Here is a 22,882-nt window from a genome sequence, read left to right on the forward strand (position 1 = left end):
TTTCAAAGCCATATGTAATGACTACATTTATGTACTGAAAAAGTAGCACTAGAAACAGTGTCCCAATTTGAATTATCTCAAGAATATAATGTTCTTGAAAGGCAACAGATATTAAACACCCAGTACATGAGAATAATTGGGAAATTCATTCTTTTGTAACTTCAGTATTTATCCAGCTTTTTGGCTTTCTGAAAATGGATTAGTGTAAAGAATGTCTTTGCAGCTGAACTTCTGGGTGGTGATTTTGGCAGATCAAACCCAATATTAAGAACTTAAAATTGTTTGAACAGCACCTGAATTTTCCTGCAAGGTATAATAAAAGGCAGCAAGCAGGGCCCCAACTGTATTAGCAAGAATATAATACTATATAATTGCTGTTCTGCTTGACAAGGTCATAATCTGGTTTCTGATTACATGTTAACGGCAGCAAATTAAGATACTTCCAAGAAGATGAAGGCCTAACATGATTATTTTAGTATTGCACATATTATTGTTTAAAATTCCTCTTTTCTTTCAGAAAGAAGTCTGTTCTCTGAGCTGCTGGTGAACAAGGGCAGCTCAGGCCACCCCAAACCTCGGGAGATCGATGGTGTCAGCAGCTGATGATCTAATTCGGGATTATTTGGGTCAGACTCTTTTATCCCAGGTAGGTGTGACTTGATTGACTCAAAAGAGGTTAGTTCATTCAGTTCAGAGGGGTTATGGAATGAGGAAAGTCTAACAATTCCTATAAGCAAACGTTTTTATTTTGCATGGCATTTTTAGGATATTGCATGGATTGCTGGCAGTTATGCATTTATTATTACATTTGTATTAGTTATGTGTATTGCTTGAGATGAAAGCATTTACTCAGAAAAACAATATTACAAATGTTTCCTTTGCAACTTATCTCTTTAGTTTTGCAAAGGCAAATACCCAAACCAGACTGGCACAGTGTGCAATCATTCCTGTGCTCATACCTTAAAATGACCATAAACAAGACACATGATGATAATATTATTACATTTTTTTTTAATTTATTTTTTAATTACATATCTTAACTTTTCATTGCTTAAGAGACTGAAAAATGTTGTCTACTTGAATTACATAACAACCCATAACTGGATTCCAGTGTCTTGGAGTTTTCCACCGTTTCTTGCATAAGCAGTTTTATAACCTCCTCACTCTTGTATTTTACCTCATATTATCAATATACAGACCATGTACAATGTGTCTGGAAATTATTGTAGCACTAAACCAAAGTCATGAAGTCCTGCCTTAACAAGAGCAAGGCTCAGTGTACATGATGGGGTGCACTGATCAGAGCAGTCTGATTTCTCTTTGCTCGCTCCAAAATCAGAAGAGATCTGTCCCTTCTGTCCCATGACATCAAGAAAGCAACTTAGGCTGATTTATACCATCGAGTAGGCGACAGATTTCCAGAACTTTATGTTCTGGTTTAACAGATGTGTATGTTCTGTGAGGGGAGGACAATGAGTTTATGGAGAAAAAAGCTTTCCCTGGAAAATCAAAAGCCCAGGTGATCCTCCTGCACTTTTGTATTCCATTTTTTTAGACACGCAGTGGAGAGGAACACGACCCCTCTGACAGAGTTAACCAGAAGTTATCAGCATTAATTTCCTGCTTCCCAGCACTGGTTGCCTGGTAAGCATTTCTTAAGTGATAAAATTTCTATCTTGTTTTCTGCTATTTAACTTTGTGATCACTCAACATCCCATTAGGGGAGCAGGTTTTGATGAAAGGGAAGATTTCACCTTGGCTTATGAGCTTTTTAATAAAACAGTTGTTACTTTCCTAATTTGTCTCCAGACTGTCTTGAGCTGATGCCTGAAGCACATTGAGGACAAAAGGAGCTGCAGACAGAGGTACAGCTCTGCAAAGCATTTTCTTTGAGTGGGAAGGCAGATTAGGAAGCTCCAGCCCTTGTTCCCTGTGTCCCTTGCTCCCAGCTCCCTACCTGCTGCTCTCCACCCCTTCAGTTGTGCTTTCACAGTAATTTTGTGGCTATAAACTGAGCAACTGAGTTAATAATCATCTTTCACCAGGATATTGTGATAAGCCTGGCTGTGCAGCCTCACAGAGTTGTGCCAGCACGACTGAAAAAACTGTTGTCACCGTAGTGCCAGGCTGGTTCAGACTGAGGTGCCACAGAGCAGGGCAGTCCCACCTCTTCCCCTGGCTACCACTTGGGTTTTCCTGACTATTCAGTACCACAGAATGTGTGAGTAAGTGCCAAGTAACAACTCCAGCTAAAAGCAGAGTTCTCACTGCTATTTTACTGGAGGGATTTTGGCTTTGAAGAAGCTTTGGCTTAAGTTCCATACAGTCTATGCAGCACCCTGGATTTAAGAAGCTCCATCTAAATTTTTTTTTTTTGGCCTTCTTTTAGATTCCAGGTGTGAATTATTGCTGGATTTAATCTCCTGGAAACCTACATCCTCATTGTATTCAGGGAGCAACCACAGTAAGTGCAGTAAGAGGGCAGGCTTAATCCATGCTCCCTTAGTGTGTGCTTTTCCTGCAGCCAATAATCACCCCCAGCTTAATTAGCTAATGTTGTGTTTTGGGATTCAATATTTATGCATCAGTGAAGCAATAACATTGCAAACCACTCTATTTGTTGAATGCCCTTTTATAAAAATTGAATGTACCCACATAGATTGTTTCAAACAAAGATAAATTGCACCAGAATGATGTATTTGCAGGTAAAATTGGCTCTGATTCAGATGCTGTATCAAAGAAAAATTCCCTTATTATGAAACTCCAGTATCCTTGTCTTTTCTTGGAGGATAAATACTGTAAACATTGCTGAGCCTGTGATGAGGAGTTAATCTAATTCTAATGGAACTACTCAATAACAGGCTGTACATCTTCTAAGTAAGGAAAATATCTCCATCAAAGAATTTTGAGTTGGTTTTATTTTTTTTGTGCTGACTAAAGAACCCGGTTTTGTTATTTTCTTTTTTTCCCAAAAGTCTTAATTTTCTTTTGAAAATTTTAACTTTGCATTATAAAGTTGTGAGGCTTTTTTAAACATGATTTTCCAGGTTTTTTAATGAAATTATGTGAACATTTAATTTTTTTCTTCTGTCAAGACTGAATGTTTTTCATAGGGAAAATGTTTTTACTCCCCTGTGGTATATCTTTGTATCAACAGAAGTTTTTGTTTAAGGCCAAATTTATCAGACTAAATAGGAGCTTTCACCACTGACTGGGTTATTCATTAACTGAGGTTACCCTGGAGTTGTTCTCATATATAAAAACAAAATTTAGTGCTCAGTGATAAATCTGCTGCCCTTCTATTTGAGGTCTAATCCAGCCAATTCCAGCACTCTGAGGACAGACAAGCAGAAGCAGCAGCTTTGTCTGCAGCTGCCTGGGGCAATAAACCAGAAGCCCAAACTCTCTCATCCCTTGCCATGCTCCAAGCCAGCCACTTTTTCTCTTGTAGGCCTTTCCCCTTCATGCACCTTTACAGTTTTTGAAGACAACATTGAATAATATTCAAATAATATAATATTCAAAATCTCTTTGCTTCCTCTGATGTTTAAGAAAAAATTGAATTTCCAGTTATTTCAGCTCAAGGTTATATAATTAATGTTACAGCTGCAGCGCAAAGGAGACAATTGTAAAAAACTGAAATGTGCAGAGAACAGGCCCACAAATCTGAGGCTGCCCAGAGTGTTGTGTCCTGGTTTCTAAGTGAGACCTTGTTAGACTTTGTGTGTACACTTGCATGCACATCCACTCACACAGGGCTTCTCTGTAGGACTGCTTCTCCTGATCTTATCTCCCTGGGATTATAAAAAGATCTCAGGGCAGGAGAAAAATCTCACATTTCATTTCGTTGACTCCATTAGCTCGAGGAAGGTGCTCGTGGTGCTTTCTGTGTTTGAAATTCCTCGTTAGAGGTTAATTAAAAACTCCTTCAGGAGTTGTCTCTATGTTTGTCTGTGTCATATTTGTTTGTTTGTATCTGCTACGACCTTTCCAGTGAATTATCACATTGCAAAGGTACACACATTGTACTCCTGAATTACTTTTTAGGCAGTGGCAGGGGCAGCTGAGGACACTCAGAGCGAGGACTGACCAGGAAATTTGGTGATGTTTGTATGTCATTCCTTTATGTCCCAACACTCCAAACCTCAGGGTTTGGATGAGGGTTTGGGGGTCTGAACAACCATGCTCAGGACCAGAGTCAGGAGGTTTCTCAGGGAGATCAGCCTGGGAATCCTGGGAATGCCCCAAGACCACAGCACAGAGACAAGGACTGGTTTTGCTTCTGTTTCGTTCCATTGTGGGGTTTGTTCATCTAGAAAATAACATAAATAGCAGCAACTTGTTGATCTGGCTCCATGGCCAACAGACTGACTGAGAGTTGTTTGTCAATTATTTTGAGATTCTCTGATGAAAGTTGCTAAAGCAAATAGTTTATTTTATCCTGATTTGTGCATATGGTAATGCAGTCACACAGGCTCCCAGGATCAGAGTCGCTTCTCTTAAGCTGCCCACAAATACTTTACATGACAATGCCATAAAATCAGGGAACTGGATAGTCTGCCGTTAGAATTTGAGCCACCAGTCACAGTCAGGGTGTAACAGAGCTATAAAAATGTGCATTGACACCGACTGTGATCAAAGTCATATAAACAGTATACTTCCAAGCAGTGTATTTACATATGCCACTGTCAGATAGATTGCACTGGCGTGTCTAGATTTAATTTCCACATTATTCCTTGGATTTGATCATTAGGTAACACTGGACAACATTATGATTGAAGAAAGTAAATACTGTGCAGGGGAATGACCAGAACACTTACTTTGTCAATTCTCCTTTTATTCCCAGCAGTGAAACTGCATTATCATTGCCACAAACTAATCCCATTTTGTTCCAGAGTGCAGGATGTCTGTAACAGAGCAATACAAATGAATTAAAATGTATTGATTGTATAGAAAATTAAGTGCAAACTATTTAAAACATCTTAAGTGATTAGATGCAATAAAGTGTTACAGATACGATTGCACAGCTGGCAAACCCAAGTGAGGAGAAAACAATCCCCTGCTCCCAATGAGAGAACCTGGCTCCCAACCTTGGCTTTTCCACTGGGAGCCTCACAAACACTCTTTGTGCTGTGAGGGGACAGGTGTCAGCCCCATCCCAGCATTGCCACTCCTCATTTAGACTTTACATCAAGTCTGCGTGAGCTCTGCTTTGAAATCTCATTTTTCGTGTTTATAAGCAAAGACAAACCCTTGTTTATTAGCTCTGGTTCTAGAGGAGCAAAGGTGTTACATAAAGGGTCGCTGATATTTTGGATTACACAACATTTTTAAGGGACATGTGATACGTCACAGACTATTTATATGTACATTTGAAAGTAACTCTTGATTATCTAAAGTCATTTTTATCCTAAACAGATCAACGCTGCTGAGAACGTACAGAAAAACAATTCTGCAATGGCATAAAATAAAAATGCCCTGTTTGTGGGTACACAAAAGGATTCAGGAGTATAATTTTACTCTCTTAGACCAAATGAAGTCCTAAATTGGAAAAGCAGCTCTGTCCAAGGTCGCCTCTGTTGTTTCCAAAAATATCTCGAAACAAACGCAAGAGGGGCACTTTGTTGGGTGTTATCTGGACATATATAGTTTCAATCAAATTCTTCAACAAGTGTCAGAGTAAAAGTCCAACGTTTGTCTGACACTGCCAAGTCACCAGCAAGTGAATCCCCTCAAAGGCTGAAAATAAATTTGATACCAGAATGAAGAAAAAGGTTGAAAATAAATTTAATAACGGAATTAAGAATCATGGGATGTTTTCTTTAAAGCCACGGTAATTTGGGATGGAATTGTAAACACCTTTTAGATATTTCATAAAAGGATTGTCTAATTCTTTCCACAACACGGGGTGAAGTGTTACAAGGTTGTGCTAGTGATCCCAGGAAAATATTTATAGTGCTTTTTCCAGTATATGAGTTCCCTCCTTCCCTCTCAGCGTGTTTTATCATCAACCTTCGCTTCAATTAAACCAACAAGCAGAAAAGAACCTTCATGGGATGAGATTTTAAATGGATGCATTTCCCATACAAATGATTGTAGAATACAGAGTACAAGTGATTGAAGTAGAGATAGTAAATAAAAACCACAAAAGGAACAGCACAACAGTAAGAACCCACTCGGAGTGAGCCACGCTCCATCTCGGTGTTCAAACCCAGATTGCTCTCTAGTTCTGAGCTGTGGGAGATGTTTTCTGAAGGAGATTTAATGTCAGGATGATGCTGTCCCTGCCCATGAAATAATAAAAGCCCAATTTTCCTCACTACCCTGGGAACATCACCTGGATCTCTCCTGCTCCCTGGCTTGTGCAGCACCGGAGCAGAGCCCACGTGGAGGAGAGAAACCCTTTGGGACAGGAGATGTAACATGGATGTAAAATATTAGTGGAACAGGTTGTCTGTGGGTGACTTTCAGTGTTCTCATAGCTCTGTTTGCTTTTTAACGTGCTATAAAAACACTTCAGGCTTTAAGCACAAAATGAGGGAGATGGGGACAATGTTTTATAAATACTTTAAAAACCTCCACGTTTCTAATGCTGCAGTTCCCAGAATGCTGGTTTAGAGCACTGCATCACTTTAATAGCAGTTGGTAAGCAAAATGTATAATTTTAATGTGTTTTTTTAATTTTAAATTTACTCATTTTTTAGAACCCCAAATTAATCAGCCCTTTTTGCTTTTTTACTGGTAATTCTTTTTTAGTGGTAATTCTTCACTAATGGCTCTAAGATTTCTGTGATAATTGCAAAGAAAGGTCTAAACACCAGTTTACTCACCAGAAAATGCTGCAATAGTGTAAACCAAGTAAACTGCTGAATTATTCTTATTTTATAACCTTAGAGTTTCAACTGCTATTTAAAAAACTGTAATCTAGGTAAAAAACCCCAAACATAAAACTCCTACAAATTTTAATTGCAGAAAATCTTAATGGGTTTTAATTTTTGGCTTTTTTTTTTTCAGCATGAACCAGCAGTGAAATTTATAAGGAAATTGAGAGATTATTTCCTTCATTATTTCCCTCACCTGCTGATTATTTTTATGTGATATATGTCTTTATGGTTTTGTTGTTGTTGCTTCCTAAGTGCAAAGTATATTTCCTATTGCATTCCAGGAAAAATAAGTAGGGAGAGAGAAAGAAATTCATCTTTGAAAACTGGTAAGATCCCATTTTCCATATTTCTATCAACTGCATTTTTCCTGGTATTAGCAAAAAGTGCAGGATTTGGCTTTATCCTGTTTCAAGAATAGACCTAATTAAGTGCTTATTGTATAAAGGAGTGAGTTTAGAACTTGCAATAAAATTTAGAAGCTTAAAATGACATGTTATTGTGTAATAAGAGACTGAACTGAAGCAGGAAAATAGACATTGGCTGGAGAAGATCCATTTGCAGAAAAAGAACTCCAGTTCCTGGCATTCAGTAAATGCTGCTTGTTGGTATCCTAATTAGCAAAACCATATTTTTTAATAACTTTACAGAATGGAAGTGTAAAAAAGAAAAGGTGAAAAATGCACTTTTTTATAACAAATTTAAATAATAACTTTAAATACAAAGTAAAGAATACAGTTTTATTCTAATGATAAACACTGTTAATACTTCAGCACCAGATTTGTGCAACAGTCTCTCATGGCTGTCTACTAAAAATCGAACTGTATTGCTCAGGACTTGTTATTTGAATTTTTTGTGCTGGGAAAAACCTCCACAAACAATTTTTGTTATAAATCAGAATGTGTCTGGTGGAACGTTGATTTGTGTTGGGGGAAATCGTTATTTTAGATAATTACCGTGATTTTTGTTCTCTGTGTGCTATAAATCAGGTGCTGGCCCTTTAATTCCTGCTTGTTCTGTCAGGATGAAGAACATGGAGCTAAATCCAGCAGACCTTATTTTGGCAAAACTCCCACTGAAGTCGGAGAGGGTTTTGTCAAAGTAAGGCTGGTGTGGTTTGTCTCACAGTTCCTGAGGATTATTTGGAACGTGTTTGCTCCCTCTCCAAACCCCCAGAGCTCCTCACCCGGGGTGACATCACCAGGGAGCAGCCTGGAAACTAGAATCATGAAAATCAATGTCATGCAATTGTGAAAAATACCCTTTTCACCCACTGACCTTGGGATAACACAGATTGCCTCAGGAATTTGGAGGCTGCCACTGTGAAACTACTGCTACAGAAACAGACATTGGGAATTTGGAGAACCCGTTTTAAATTCATGCTGAGAATTCAAAGGACTCTTGAAACAAGCTGGAAATAGGTCAAATACTGATTGTGAGAGAACAACTACCCACATGGGTGTTGCCCAGACAGGTGGGACCTTGTGATAAAGCTGTTGATTTGTGCAATGCTTCCTCACTGGAACACCGACAAGTCCATGGGAATGTCGACCCTGACTCCATTCCAGGTTGCACAAGAGAGAGGCAGGTGAAGAGTTAATTGTGTTCCCTCAGTGGAAAACTACGGCTGGGAGTGATAACACCAGGAACACACAGGCTTGATTTTTTGAAGTCTGAGCAAATGCAGGGCCAGAGAGAGAACCCAGATCCACCAAGGACCAGCATCTCCTCATCCCCAGGCAAGGTGACAGAATAACAGTGTCCCAGAATCACAGAATATTCTGAGTCGGAAGGGCCCGCAAGGAACACCGAGTCCAACTCTTCAGTGAATGTGCCCCTGCCTTTCTCCCAAAGGGACACACCTTCCAGGTGACAGTGCTCCACCCTCCATGTCTTTCAGTCAATCACCCCCTGCCTCCGTGTGGGAGCTGACTCCAGGCTGGCCAAGCACTGCCAGAGAGCTGATTTAGGAACTGGACTGGCACTGCCAAATGGCTCTGCATCGATGGCTCGCTGGGCACAGCCCAGCTTTCACTGCCATCCTTCAGGACCAGGCATGAAATACTGATCCAAGGAGAAGCAGCTCTGAACTGCATTTCCAGTTCCTGAACCAGCAAGTCACCAGGAGAACAGATTCCATATTGATTATTGGGTAGTAAAGTGTCCCTGCTCGTTAATCACAAAGTCCTCATCACGAGGACATTTCCAGGCATGGAGCTGCTGCTGAACACTTCTGCTGCTCTGTGTTTTGGAACGGTGAGCAGCATCACACTGCTCACAGTAGGGAAGTCTTATTAAGAAAGCTCTGGAAACTGGTGCATTTAAACACAATAAATGCAAAAGAAGGGCCTAACTTTTATGATTGTGGGCAACTATATGCATGCGACAACCTGAGCAGTAATATCCATGGGAGTGAAGAGACAGAAACAAGTAATCCTAGATTTGGGTTAGCTAAGGAAGTATAAGAACATTTATTTTAGTTATTGTAGTTCAAATGGGAATAAAATGGTACCACTAATATAACCCAAATGATGTGGTACCCAGATGGTAAATGAATGCTCCTGTGAGAGGGTGGATGTGGTGTTTTCTCGTGCCTGGAACTATTTTATCTCTCAGGTCTATGTGGAACTTGCTGTAGCTCCAAGAACAGCTGAAATCAACATCACTAAATCCCCCAAAGCTGCAGAATATTACAGTAGTTTTATAGCTGGGTTGCTTCCTCCTCCAGTTCTGGGTAAGGACAAGGAGAAGCCTTTGGAAACGAAGTGAGCTGCTGCTCATGTGACTGCTCAGATCACTGTTCCAGCCGGCAGAAATTTGGTAAGTGCTGCAGCCCTGAATTTGCTCACACACACTTTTGATTTATTTGGACCTTCCCAAGGGGAAGGCAGGTATTTTGCCATATGGGATGTTTAATTTTATAAACCAGCCAGGCTATTAATAATCAGAAAGTAAAAAAATTGAGAAGTTAGCTTTTTGTTGCAAGATAGGAAGATAAAACTGTGAAATTCAAAGATTTCTGAATGCTCCCACCTGTGTGGAAAAGCCAGTGAACAGAATCCATTAAAGCTGCATTTATTAAATGTCCACTTGTATAAAAAGCTAAAAATAGCATTTGAGTTTTTCCAATTTTCTTTTGATAACAGTTATTATGATTTTCTGCTTCATCTCAGAAAGTCATTTTGCTGCTGCTGCTGCAGTGTATAATCTGTGTGCCCTTTCTTGGTGCAGCACAAATGACAGAGCACTAATCAGATCAGAACAACAATCACGTCATCTTTGAGTAACTAGCAATAAACTGTTTTTACAAGGGAGAAAGATGAACTATTCTTAGTTTGTCTGAACAGAAAAACAGAAAATGATTGTGCTCAATCTTACTCCACATCATTGCCATGAATTTCCAAGGCATTGCTTTTTCCTGGGCAGCAGGCTAATCCCTGTCATACATCTTTGTGTAAATGGTCCAGTCAAATAGGATTTCTAAGGTTTTGTTAAAAGTTTTGACTTAAAGTCTAAGAAATCCCCTTTCTCCCTGCCCTGTCTAGTGACTCTGAACCAGAGGCTGATTCCTAAGTAACCTAAATGCCCATTTTTGGTGATTATCCCACGTTTTCAGCATGTCTCATATCTACTTGTCTGCATTCTTTTACTGTTGCTGTCAAGCCTTCTGCAAACCCCTCCATTAGAAGTCCAGGAATGGGATTGTCATGACTTTCTCCAGCTCAGCAGCCCTGATGAGCCAGGCAGGTGCCATGTGGTGATCCTGGAACAGGGCAGGCAGGTACAAAGCCTGTCCTGGGATCTATGCATCTGACTCCACTCCTTGTGAATCCTTTGGGGGCATCTGAAATAAATGTCATTAAATGAGCCATTCAAACCTCTTTTTCCTGTGGCCCAGCCCCTAACAATTTCCTTCTTTCACCTAAGAAATGTGAAAAAGAAGAATACCACACAGTCACAATGTAGTTTTGCCAGCTTTTATTTTAGTCCTGTTAACAAATGTATTTAATGCAAAGACAAACTAGGAACTCTATAATTACCATACTCTCTCTGGATAGAGAAACCAGCAGAAGATCTCGCAGTTAGGTATCAAAGAAAGCAAAAATATTTTTTTTATATCCTGAAAAGACATCCTACTTCAGGCAAGAAAAACTATAAAAAACCCCACCAACCTATCTAGAAATCCAGCAAGCCAAAAGAGAGGGAGGAGATGACCCTCTTTGGGTGTGTAATCCCTTTGGAACCACCCTGTGCACACAAAGCAGCTCAAAACATCCTCACAGGGGAAAGCTTTAGCTGACCTCCGTTTTTCACATGGGCAACTCAGAAAAAAGTAAAATAAAGGAGGTAAATGTGCAAGAAAAATACTTCTGTTAAAAACAACAACAAAAGATAATGGAAAAAGCTCAGAATCCAAGTGATTGTTCTCCAAAGCGACTCCTGACGCTGCAGCAATGAAGTGTCTCCTGGAAGCACAATCAGCTGAACTGAACCATGCAAGGAAAGTATGACCAGGAAAGTCTGAGCAGGGCTGTGAGGCCAGGGCTGTGCAGCTCCTGCAGTCACACTGCATGGAGAAGGACAATAGGGAAGGAGAGGGCCAAGCCAGGAGGGCCACAATTATACAATATCAAGCCCCAGGCCTTGCAAAAATGTAACCTCAGCGATAGAGAATGAGAGGCAGAGCAATTACGTACGTTTTCCCTGACCCTGGAGAAGGATTTGTTTCTCTTTGATCTCTCTGCAGATGCCCTTCCCAGCCTCATAAACCAGGGATTTAGGAGGAGCTTCACCCCAGTGCAGCTCTTCCAACAGACCTTCCAACCACAGCACGTGGTCACTGAAACAGTGGAGGAGAAGCTTCACAGACAGGCCTGTTGCTCTCTTTGTTTATCCACCAAAACCAAATACTGTACAAAAATTGTAGAACTGATGAAAGCAACAGGATTTAGTAAGAGTTTTCCGTTCAGAAGCCAACACAGCCACTTCATGTAGGTATTGGGAGGAAGAATTCATAACACAAGCCTGTCTTTACCTCCTTCCTGAATGACCTGACCAATGGCTGCTTGATTTTGTTGTTTCTGAAAACATTCTCTTTTACATTCCATTAACTGCTCAAAGTCCTGCCACATTTTCCTTTGCTTCATATTTGGCCCGTGGCTTTCCCGTACAACCTTCTGCTTCTCTCGTAATTTCTGTTAAAAATACAAAAACATTAGATTTCTGGAAGAGTTCTACGCCACAAGAATTGCTCACACAGCTTGGAATGACAGATTTTTATATGCTACTGAGATATTGTTTTGTTCAAGTTGATAACACTCCTTGCAAGTGCTAAATGCATTCACACCTGGGACTCAGATCTTTGTACAGATTGACAACTCTTTCCATGTTTTTTAACTGTCTAAATATTAGTCTTATCTATTTGAGAATTTATGCTAAAAATCTGAGATCACTTCCACACAGAGCTCTTGCAGTATCAAGGTGCAACGTGCAATAGATTCCTATCATGATATTATAACATGAAATCAATGTTTTACAATTAAACCCACTCCTGATTATTAGTAGTGGCAGCCCAAACCTGTAAACCCCCCCAAACTGACTCAGAAAAGGAAATTAATAAAAGCTGTTTGGTGTGACTTGCTAAGCCCAACCTTGTCCATGCTGATCTGAGCTTCAGACAAGATTAAAACTGGACAACTGGTTTTGTCTAAGGCAGATGATCCCCTGGCCTTTAACAACAGTGATAAGGTTGACAGGCTCAGAATTTATTGTCTTCAACAGGTTGCTTTATATACAACAGAAAATCTGAGCTGGCACAGTTCGTTATGCCCATGTTTCAGTTTCTTATCCAAATGGTTTTCAGGGAATGTGCTGTCACATTGAGCTGTTTGACATCTTTTACAGCAGCTCATGCTATTCCCTGCAGGAAATCAAGCCCTGAGGAGTGAGCAGGATCCCTTTCCAGGGTATTAGTTACCAATGCCAGCAGTGATGGAATTTTCTTTGTAGGCTGCAACATGCTTTTTATAAAAGACTGACCACAGCCTTTGGGAATAAACCCCACAAAAATATGAACTGTCCAATGTTTGTACAAAGTAAAAGCCTCATTCTCACCTTCCCGAGGTTTTCTTGTTCAAGGATCATCCGTGTATACTGTTCTCTAAAGGAAACATAAAATGATTTTATCATGATTTGGTTCTATGTAACAGGACAGAATAATGATGCAAACATGGAAAAGGATGGAAGTATTGGGAGGTTCATAGCACGAAGAAACCTTTTTGTTATTGGACAACACATCCCTTGACATCAAGGATCAGGTCTCTTTGTCTCAGCTGTGGAGTTGGGAAAAGTGACACTGGATAAGATCTCTTACATTTTTGAAGCAGACATGATAACTCCTCCTTCCAGCTTGAAAGCAACAGTGAGATCCTCCAGATAAGATGTACCTGATCCCTGTCATAATGCATTTACCCTGGTGATATCCCGAGGTGAACCATGGCGAGCGTCAGAGTTCACAGATCCACAGCCCTTAATTGCTGGGAATGCAGCGCTGGAATGAGTGGGAAAGTACAGGAATGAAGGGGAATAGTATTTCAGCCCAGGTCTGACAACCCCAGGGGCTGCAATGGGACTGCTGTGCATTCCTCTCCCAGAAAACAGCCCTCACATTTCGGGGCCTAAATATAGGCCGAGCAGCGTAACCGGTGACATTCATTACTAAAAGTCTTGGCTGTGCACCTTGGTCTGTAACAAGTGGCTGATCACTCTGGCATACCCAAACCTGACACATGAACCCTGACAATTGAACATGCAAACCACAACAGCCCCGTTCAGAGACAGCACTAGGACTTACCTCAAATTTTTTTTCAACGTGACAATAGAAAAAAACTATTCACTGAGTCACTTGAAAAAAAATCAATTATATTTTGTGTGTAATCATTACATTTATGTGTGAGGGTGTGCTAGTGGAATTCAACATAACCCAGTTCATGTAAAGGACTTTCCAGATTGCTCAGGGTAGAAGACCTTTGTGTAGAGAAATCCTAATTTCCAGAAAGCAATGCCAGCCTTGGTGGTGCCAGAGCGTGAAGGTTTGCTGGAACATGGTGAGCAGCCGTGTGAACTCCTGGCATCACGTTCCTTTATTCCTTCCCTTTCTACCAAGTACTCCAGGATTTTGACTGGAACACTTGGTCCTGCCTGCCACAGGATCACTTTATGATCTCTTGCTCTTGTACAATTCCAGCCAGGACAAATCAGAGCCATCCCAAGGCTGCTCCAGGTGCTCTGCTGTCCTGCTCATCCCCAGGAATCGTCACCAACCCAGAGGTGAGGCTGAAGCTGCTTGTTTGCCCTGGCACACAGCACATGTTCTAACACATTTGGCCTCAAGAATACCCTTTTTTTAAAAGCAGAGTTTTCAAAGTAATCAGAAGATTTTATGTCTTTTCTAGTAAGTTTTTCTTTACTATTTATAATGATGACTGGAAAGAATGTAACTTAATAACTTTGTTAAAAACCCCACGACTTTCTATTTTTAGAGAAGAAAATTAACTTTTCACATTCCTAAGAAGTGACTCCACAGAACAGAGTTTATATTCAATAAAGAGGGTCTGAATTAAGACATTTTTTGTTCAATACGTTGCTAGGAAAGTGCTGGTCTATTTATGCTTCATTTTTACTCCGTTTACATTCCAGTGCCTGCTGAAAAATACATTCAGGTTCTAAAGGGATGTCTAGAGACAAATGTTACTGTCTCATTTTATATTTTGCAAGGGTCTCTCTATTGAACTTTGCTGTAATTCATTTAAATGAGACGGGTCTGTGACCTCTTAAAAAGGTCAGAACTGTGTCTAGTCCCTGTGGGAGGATAATTTCCACAGCCGGGAAGTGAAACGGGGACAGTGGAGAGGGGTAACACTGTGTTCACATTCCCCTCACCATACCTGGAATTACAGAGCTGGGCTCATGCTCCATTCCAGCAGCAGGCTCTGATGGCTGGTCCATGTGAACACTCACATCCTGGATGTTCATTTCCCAAGTGTTTTTTGCTCAGCATTTGAGAATGAACCCAGCACTCCCTTCCCCACAGCCACAGAAGGGCCGTGCCTTATGTCTGACCCCGCTGCCTCAGCTGCTCCTCATCCTCATAAATACATCATCACTAAGGGTTTTCTCTTTTCATCCTTCTGTTTAATTTTGCTGTTTCCTTGTCCTTCATTAGACAAATCCTTTATTTCCTACAGCCTTCCATTATTTTGTGAGATGGGATAACATTCTCTCTCCTTGTCCTTCTCCCACCCTAACATTTGTACTGTCGATTCTTTTCTTCCTCTTATTTTATGACCCAGTGTTTGAGCATTCTCATGCCTCAGATCCTTGCAGAAGGTCTCTCTGACAGGTATTAATCCAGTCCTTCACTTCCTGGTGGTCTCTGCCTCATGTTCTAGAACATGGAGATGCAGCTCCACTGGCACCAGTGCAAGGGGCTTCGGGACAACCTGTGGTTCAGGAAGGATCTGATGGAGGAAGACAACCTCATCTCTCAGTGTCTCCTGAGGGAACCCCTGGAGTTTTCTCACTGTTTGATATATCTCTATCCCTGTCAAGGGCCCCATTCCAGAGCCTGTAAAATTTTACTGGTCCACTACTGCCTTTTTCACTCCATGAGTGACACCGAATGACATTTGATTCCGTACACTGACAGATAAAACAGTTCTTCCCTCATTGCTACCACTGCAAGAGAAAGGTCCAGAAATGACTCTTGAAAGGTAAAAGTCCTCAGAGGACAGATATCTTGGGAAGGCAATTTATTCTTCCCTCTCCTTTGAGAAGTGCCAGACAACTCCTGGTTCCCTTTTTCTGTTGTGATGTCAGAATGCTGGATAGCCCAAAGCTTTCAAATGGAATGTAGAATCATTATTAATTATCTAATTAAGCAGTTCCACCTTTGCTTTGCCACTTGGTCATGTTTTTAACTTATTTTGTGAATGGGACAATTTTGTGCAGCGCTTTGGCACTTTGTACAGGAGCCTGTAGGAGAGGCACAGCTCTGACACAACAGACACAGGTCCCGAGCAACAATCTGTCCTGTCACTGAAACACAAATGCAGAGAGATGAAAGAGGCCTCACATCAAGGAATTATGTTGCTGTGGCTTCTTAAAGTCCAAGCAATCAATCAATACCAGTTTCAGCTTCATTATTTTGCTGGCAGTAAGGATCTATGATTATTTTTTTTTTCTGGAAAAAAGAATTTCTATTTCCTGCGAAATTCTGAAATGTTGAAAAACTAAATATGAAGAATAAACCTCAGGGATTTTGACACTTTTACCAAATGAATGCTATAAATGTTTTGGATTTTCCTGATGCTTAATTCTGATGGGGCTGAACCAGCTTGTTGACTTGTTGCCTGAATTTCATTTCAACTTTTACGTTGTATTAGAAGATTGAACATACACAAATTTTAAACAGGATACTTTTACAAAAATATTTAGTAAAGTGTAAAAAAATCTCTATGACATGGTAATATTTAGACTTCTTAGCACAGATAATTAATCCAAAATATCTCATTCTCAGAAAACATTTCCATCTTTGGCAGGACTAAAACTACACCAAAGATAATCAGCAACTCAATTTATAGTATTTCCTGCTTCTCTCCCTGCCAGACAAAGGTGAGGGGTCCTGAAAAGAATCACAGGATGAAGCAAATGGCTTTATGCTGGAGTAAATGAAACTGAGGGTAACCATGGAGCTTCATGGGATGGTGCAATTAAACCTCTCTCTGGGGCTGAGAATCTCCAGTGGGAAGGGAAAACCTTCTGGAATGTCTGAGAGAACTTGTAGGTTTACAGCAGTATAGACTGGAATCTGAGCTGCTTATTTTTAGATTATTATAGTGCTTCTAAATTTATCAGGTGAACTCCTCCAGTTCAAATGCCAGTGAGAAAATTCCTGACTTCAGCCTCAGTTTATGGACATCCTTCATCCCACAGAGGGAACACACTGATGGACTCACCGGATCGCCTTCCGTCGCTCCTGTGGGTCTGGGGACACATAGGCCTTCATTTCTTCCTTAGCCCGCTGCAGCTGGACCTCCAGGGTCTATAAAAAGACATAATTTAAATATCTATATATAAAAATATTGCACTCTTATTCCAGAATGAATAATTTGGCCCCTCTTGTGACCTTACCCTTTTCATGCAGTGAATGTAACGGTAGTTGCTCTCTTCCTGGGCACAAGCCTCCAGAAGCCCTTTCACTTCCTGTGGGAGAATAAGGACATGGTGACTGAAAGTCCCCAGGAGATGCCCTGTGTTGCCATATAAACCGTGAGAGTTTATAAGAATAATCCTGAATTAATAATTTCTCAGATGTTCATATAATTTGGGCTTTTCAGAAGTCTCTTTTAAAGTGAAATACAGCTGATTGGGTTTAGATTTGCAGTTTCAGTCATAGTCAGAGATGAGAAATGACTGTTAATGGGTGATTATTAATGACTGACTTCCAAACACTTCACAAGTGCTGCCAAGACTCTTGTTCCTCAGCACATCTGAAGTGCCAAATACAGCTGTGAACAAGCATTTCCTGGAACACATCTGCAAAAGGGATGTTAGAAGGTACAGACATGCTAATGGGATGTTAATGAGCAATCAATAATTATGTGGAGCAGTATGGAGAAAGTGGGTTACTCCCATCTCTACATGGTCCACTCTAAAAAAACCCCAATAATCCAAATCCTGTTCTCTGGGTCACACTGCAGTTGTCGACTTCTGAGCTCTGTCACTGTGTGATTTTCACACCATCAGCTGTAAAACTGAATTCTACTCATGTCCAGCTCAATCAGTGGATGTGACTGTCATCATGTGTCAGAAAATTACTAGGAGCTGTCTGCCAAGAAAAAAAGCCTTGATTGCTGTTGTAAGACAGTTCTTGTGGAACTGTCTGACTTCATACCAGGTCCATCTGTGGATTCTTTTACCATACAAAAGTACTTTTAGTGTAGGAAAATAACTATGTATATGTCCACCCACACTTTAAATGTACTCCCTTTTTATCTCAAAGTATATTCCTTTGTGGGCAAGGCCTTGAAAAGCCAAGCCCAGTCAAAATTCACAGGAGGTGATCAAGTGAGATAAAGCAGATCCACATAAACATGTTGATACTGTGCCCACCTTTGAGGACTGGGCTGTTTTAAGAGCCTCCTTCAGGCAATGCACAAACTACAGACACACAAGCTCTTAGCTAAACCTGTATGGGTTTTTTTAAAAAAAATCCTGTTTAAGTACAGGAATACAAGACAGTCCCATTTAATGAAGTCTCCTTGCCATCAGTGTCAGTCATTAATTATCCCTGGGATTGGTTCCTAATGTAAAGAATCTGCTAAATGCATAGAAAGATTTGTCTTGATAAATTAATCCTTATTTTGTAGTCAAATTCTTCCCCAACAGATACTATCCAGAGCAGCAGGAATTCTGGCAGATGCCCGTCCTTGCTCATCAAAGCTGGATGAGGTACCCCCGAGTCCATCTGCTGTGTGTGACTGTAGCCACTCCACAGCAGCTTCAGGCAGGATTTGCAAAGCTGGGGATCACCACTGACTCACTCCCACCTGGATTTGTACTTCCCATATCCTGAGGGAAAGCAGGGGAAATATTGTACCACAGTGACAAACACGTTGCATTTCTCCAGGTGCACGACCAAGCCCCACCTCACCTGTTCCAGGGCCGAGCGATTGCTCTCCAGCCCGGCCGCACAACTGTCGTACTGGATTTTCTTTTCATCACATTCTTGAGTTAATTCCTGAGGTGAAAAGGGCAAAAGGGCACATAAATGAAATGTTCCTTTGACTGACACGTGACACTCAGGCCAAAGAGACGCTCGGGGAATCTCCTCAGTCCAGCCCCATCCACGGCTTTACCGTGGCTGGGTAACAGGGCCGTGCTTGCAAGAAGAAAGGACAAGTAACCATAAAAGTAGACATTGAGACAGGATAAATTTACTTGCTCCCTATAAAAAACCAGATTTCTAGTTATGCACACCCAACTCCTCCTAGATTTCATTTGCTGACACTTTGAATGGAAACATTAAAAGTTTTTCTGGGAATTTTGTTGATAGATAAATGTCTCACCCTATTTCCTTCCATGGCAATGAGCCAAGTTATGGCAGCTATAGACCCAAAAGACTTGATTTTTCAGCTCTCTGTAAAATTTTGGAAACAAACGGATAAATTTGTCAGTCCCACAGACTAACACAGGACTTAGATCAATGTATTCAACTACTTCAATGAGATGTTATCTGCAAACCATTCAGAAAGGAGAGCATTAGCTGGAATCATTAATGCTGAGATGCAGAAATAGCTTTGGAACCAACCCAAAACTAACTTTGCTTTGGGTTTGAACCATGATTTCTTATATTTTTCCTGGTGTAGTAATTTTTTTAAATTGCTATAAAGGACTAAATTCTGTGCCTGCACTGTCAGCTTTTACAAATTCCAACCTTTAGCATGTTGCCTGTTGCAAACACTGTTGACCCATTCTGCTCTTTCCAGCTTTCCCTCGGAGTTATGTCCTTGTAGAGCACTACAGAGATCTGTAAATTGGACTTATTTGTGGCTCTGACTTGATTTACACAGACAGAGAGGAGCGTTGGTACAAACCTGGCACTTCTGACGCAGCTGCCTGAGCTCTTTGATGACAGGAGCAAGGCTTGCCTTCTTCTCTGCCACCACTGCATTCAGCTTCTTTACCTGACAAAGGGACAAAAGAATATTCATTAACACTAAAAGGTACATTCATGTAATTAGGGATGTGAAAAGAAAAGGGAGACAAAGCAAAATGTGGGGAGAAAAAATCTGCGATGAAGCCATAATTATGTACGAATTATATATAAATGAAACCTTAATTATATAACCAAGTTCAGGTCTAATTAGGACAGGGAAAGAGCCTATCTGGCAGTGGGGTCATTCCCATAAAAGAGACAAATTCTGCTCCCAGAGAATTCCAGGAGACAGCCCATGTGCCAGATACCAGAGAGCTTAAGGAGTAGGACAAATGAAGAAATTGCATAGAGGGAGACTGAAAGAAAGGGAGAAATCCTTAAGAAAAAAACCAAACAAACCTGCATAGGTTAAATAAAGTTTGAAAATGCTAAAACTGAGGCACGCAGACATATTTACACCAGCTTTTTTTTATCCAGCTTTCTATTTGAGAGCAATTCTACTTTAATTATACCATTTTATTTTAAAAGTGCCTCAATGATTTAAAAAAACGCTATTTTGCTTTTTGCTCTTTTATAATATTTTCAAATTAGAAATTCAAGTTCTTTCTTGCTTCTACAGCTATGTGGGCAGGTAAATTAAAACATGACAGATCTAAGGGCAACTGAAAATCAGGCTATAGACAAAAAGACAAGCTATTTAGCTCTTTAAGCATATTAAGTATCTTTCTAACAAAAGCTGAACTCTAGTGATTTACAAACATTTTAGAAAAAGATTCTGTTACAGATTCAAACCATTCATCTCTTTCAAATAATATGCAAGAACAAATACGAAACCACTTCTGAAATCACAAAAAAGTAAAAAAATCAAAGACAAGACCTGATACCCCTGAGGTTTCTGATGGGGAGAAAAGGAGGATTTATTTGTAGGATTTATTTTTGTATACAGCTCTTCTTCGTACATTAAAAGAAATGCACATTTTAGTAAACTTTGTCTAGATTACCTTTGGAGATGTATCTGAATTTTATACATACATATATATATAAACACAGATTAAAGGAAAATTATTACCCCCCAAAAAAACCATTAAACTTGGGGTTATATGCTGAGGAACTAGATATTCAAACTGAGCAAATACAGTAGTTTAAGACAAAAATCACCATTTCAGACATATTATCTAATGTCTGGCCTTTCATTTCATCCATTTCACTCTTCACTGCAGAGACTCTTTCCAGCTCCTCCTGGGTGTAACTGTATCCAGAAATGCCTTTTTTCTCTTCAATCACTTGCTGCAGACACAAACAATAAATGCTGAATTAACCCCATTAACCAAGAAACAGCAAATTCCTTAGTGAAGCCAAAATATTGTAAGGAAGTGAAAAGGGTAAGTACTGCAATCAATTTATTTTATTTATCAATTTATTATTATTAACCAATGTATTATTATTAATCTAGCTGCCAGAAAAACTAAATTTTATCTTGTGCCTGTATAGCAGGACGACAACTACTCTCTGTAAATGCAATGTTTGCTCACTGTGCCCACTGAAGTGAACAGAAAGTTTCCACAAAGCAAAGTGGGCTTGTGGTCAGGCTCTGAAGAAGCTCAATGTATAAAATTCAGATGCTTCATCAGAACATGTAGCTAATGATTTTATAAACTATTTTGATAACAAGAATACAGGAATTGGAAGAAAATACCACGGATAGTGTTCCTGCATTTGGGATGAATCTATATTCCCTGAATGCTTACAGTTATCCAGAGAGAAATCCTGCTGCTGCTGTTCTGGCTTAGGAAAGATTCATCCAGTTTTAAATTTAAATGCATTTTCTTCTAAATATTCTGGGGCTGGAATGTTTCCTTCCTGCCTGCTCTTTTTTTAAATACTATTCCTATATATTTTACAGCAGTAACTTGAATCCTACTCACTGTTGATCGTTTTCAAAGCCCTTACTACATCTGTGGATACCAAAAACTAATTTAAGAACCCAGCCTTGCTCTAACTGGAGTTCGTGCAGACCCACCATTGACTTTAAAAAGCAGGGTCAAGCCCCTCAGTCTAAAAAGAAACTGCAGATCGGTGCTGACAGTTGCTGAACACAAAGTACAGCAGTTCCACAGTCAACAGATAAAAATACATTCTATACCCTGAAGGCTCTCTGGGTTAGGACAGCAGGAGCTGGGACGATGTACATTAGAATCCCAACAGCATCCGTGGGATCCTATGGCTGTTAGCAGGGAAGGGAGGGCTGTGGGAGCAGCACATGCTCATGTTACCAACTGCTGCTGAATGGCCTCGTGGCGCTGCTTCAGAAGCTCCTCTGTCCTCTGGAGGATTCCATACTCAGCTGTAATTTCTGCTATTTCCAGGCGCTTCTTTTTATAAAGTGTGTTCTTGCTCCGGAGCTTATTAACGTACTGCTTGAGCTGGGGAGAGAGAGAACACAAACTCATCTCACTGAGAGCAAGAAGGGCCTTATCACAGCCTGTTGCTGTGTAAAATGTAATTATCCTCCTTGGCCTGCACGTTGAAGTGTTTAGAACAGAGGGCTGGAATTCAGGATTCCCAGGGTCTATTTATTTTCAGCTCTGCATTTGTTCACTGGGTGAAATCAAAAGAACCAGCATTGCTTTCTGTCCCAGTGCACTCATTTGTAATCCTGAGATCACTCCCTTCTGCTCACCACCATTTGACAGCTGGAAAAGCAAATACTCTTTGCAAAACGTTATGAGAATCATGGATAATAAAAAAGTTAATGCAATAGTAATTTGCACTTGTACCAGAACCCCAGAGCTCTGCAGACCAAAACACAGCAACAGAGTGCAGGAAAATTGGAAGGGAAGAGGGCATGGGAAAAACTATCTTGAAATGTTCTCAATAGTTAAAACTTGTTCTCTCTCCTTGACTCTTGCAGATCTAAATATCACTGGCTAAGTTTTTTAAACCAGGCAAATAAAAGCAGAACACCTGCACTGAAGCAGAGAATGCAATACCTATCTCACTCAAAATCTAAAGTAATGGAGAATTTATATTTTTATTAAAGACTAAGTAAAATAATACAAATCCTTACAGATCAACAGCCTTAGCTAATTTACACCTGAACCTGTGTGTGTTGAATTTGTAACACAGACCAAGTACCAGAGGCTGAAACAACCAGGTAATATCTTTCTCTGCCTTAATGTTTTCCATCTGTCATACAGGCTTAGCTCTTACTCTTGGATTTTACATGACAGCTATGAGGTAAATGCCAGTCACAGCTCAAAAATGCACTAAGAGATGGAAAGCA

General features: G+C 40.2%; 1 protein-coding gene across 3 annotated transcripts in view; it reads right to left on the reverse strand.

The window, feature by feature from the left end:
• Positions 1-4,860: 4,860 nt before the first annotated feature.
• The window catches only part of IFT81 (intraflagellar transport 81), a 45,363-nt gene continuing 27,341 nt past the window's right edge, over positions 4,861-22,882 (reverse strand). The window contains exons 11-19 of one of the 3 annotated variants that reach the window (XM_027652131.1): positions 21,873-22,022; positions 20,758-20,886; positions 19,538-19,627; positions 18,595-18,681; positions 17,073-17,144; positions 16,898-16,983; positions 12,996-13,041; positions 11,917-12,076; positions 4,861-4,907 (exon numbers count right to left, since the gene is read on the reverse strand). In XM_027652131.1, coding sequence (XP_027507932.1) covers positions 4,876-4,907; positions 11,917-12,076; positions 12,996-13,041; positions 16,898-16,983; positions 17,073-17,144; positions 18,595-18,681; positions 19,538-19,627; positions 20,758-20,886; positions 21,873-22,022 — 852 coding nt within the window. In that variant the 3' untranslated portion in view covers positions 4,861-4,875. Of the gene's footprint in view, positions 4,908-10,844; positions 12,077-12,995; positions 13,042-16,897; positions 16,984-17,072; positions 17,145-18,594; positions 18,682-19,537; positions 19,628-20,757; positions 20,887-21,872; positions 22,023-22,882 lie in introns of those variants that run through there. The other 2 variants (XM_027652133.1, XM_027652132.1) reach the window with 2 other exon arrangements.

The sequence above is a fragment of the Corapipo altera genome, unplaced genomic scaffold, assembly GCF_003945725.1.
Source record: "Corapipo altera isolate COAL_440 unplaced genomic scaffold, ASM394572v1 67, whole genome shotgun sequence".
Taxonomy (NCBI): domain Eukaryota; kingdom Metazoa; phylum Chordata; class Aves; order Passeriformes; family Pipridae; genus Corapipo; species Corapipo altera.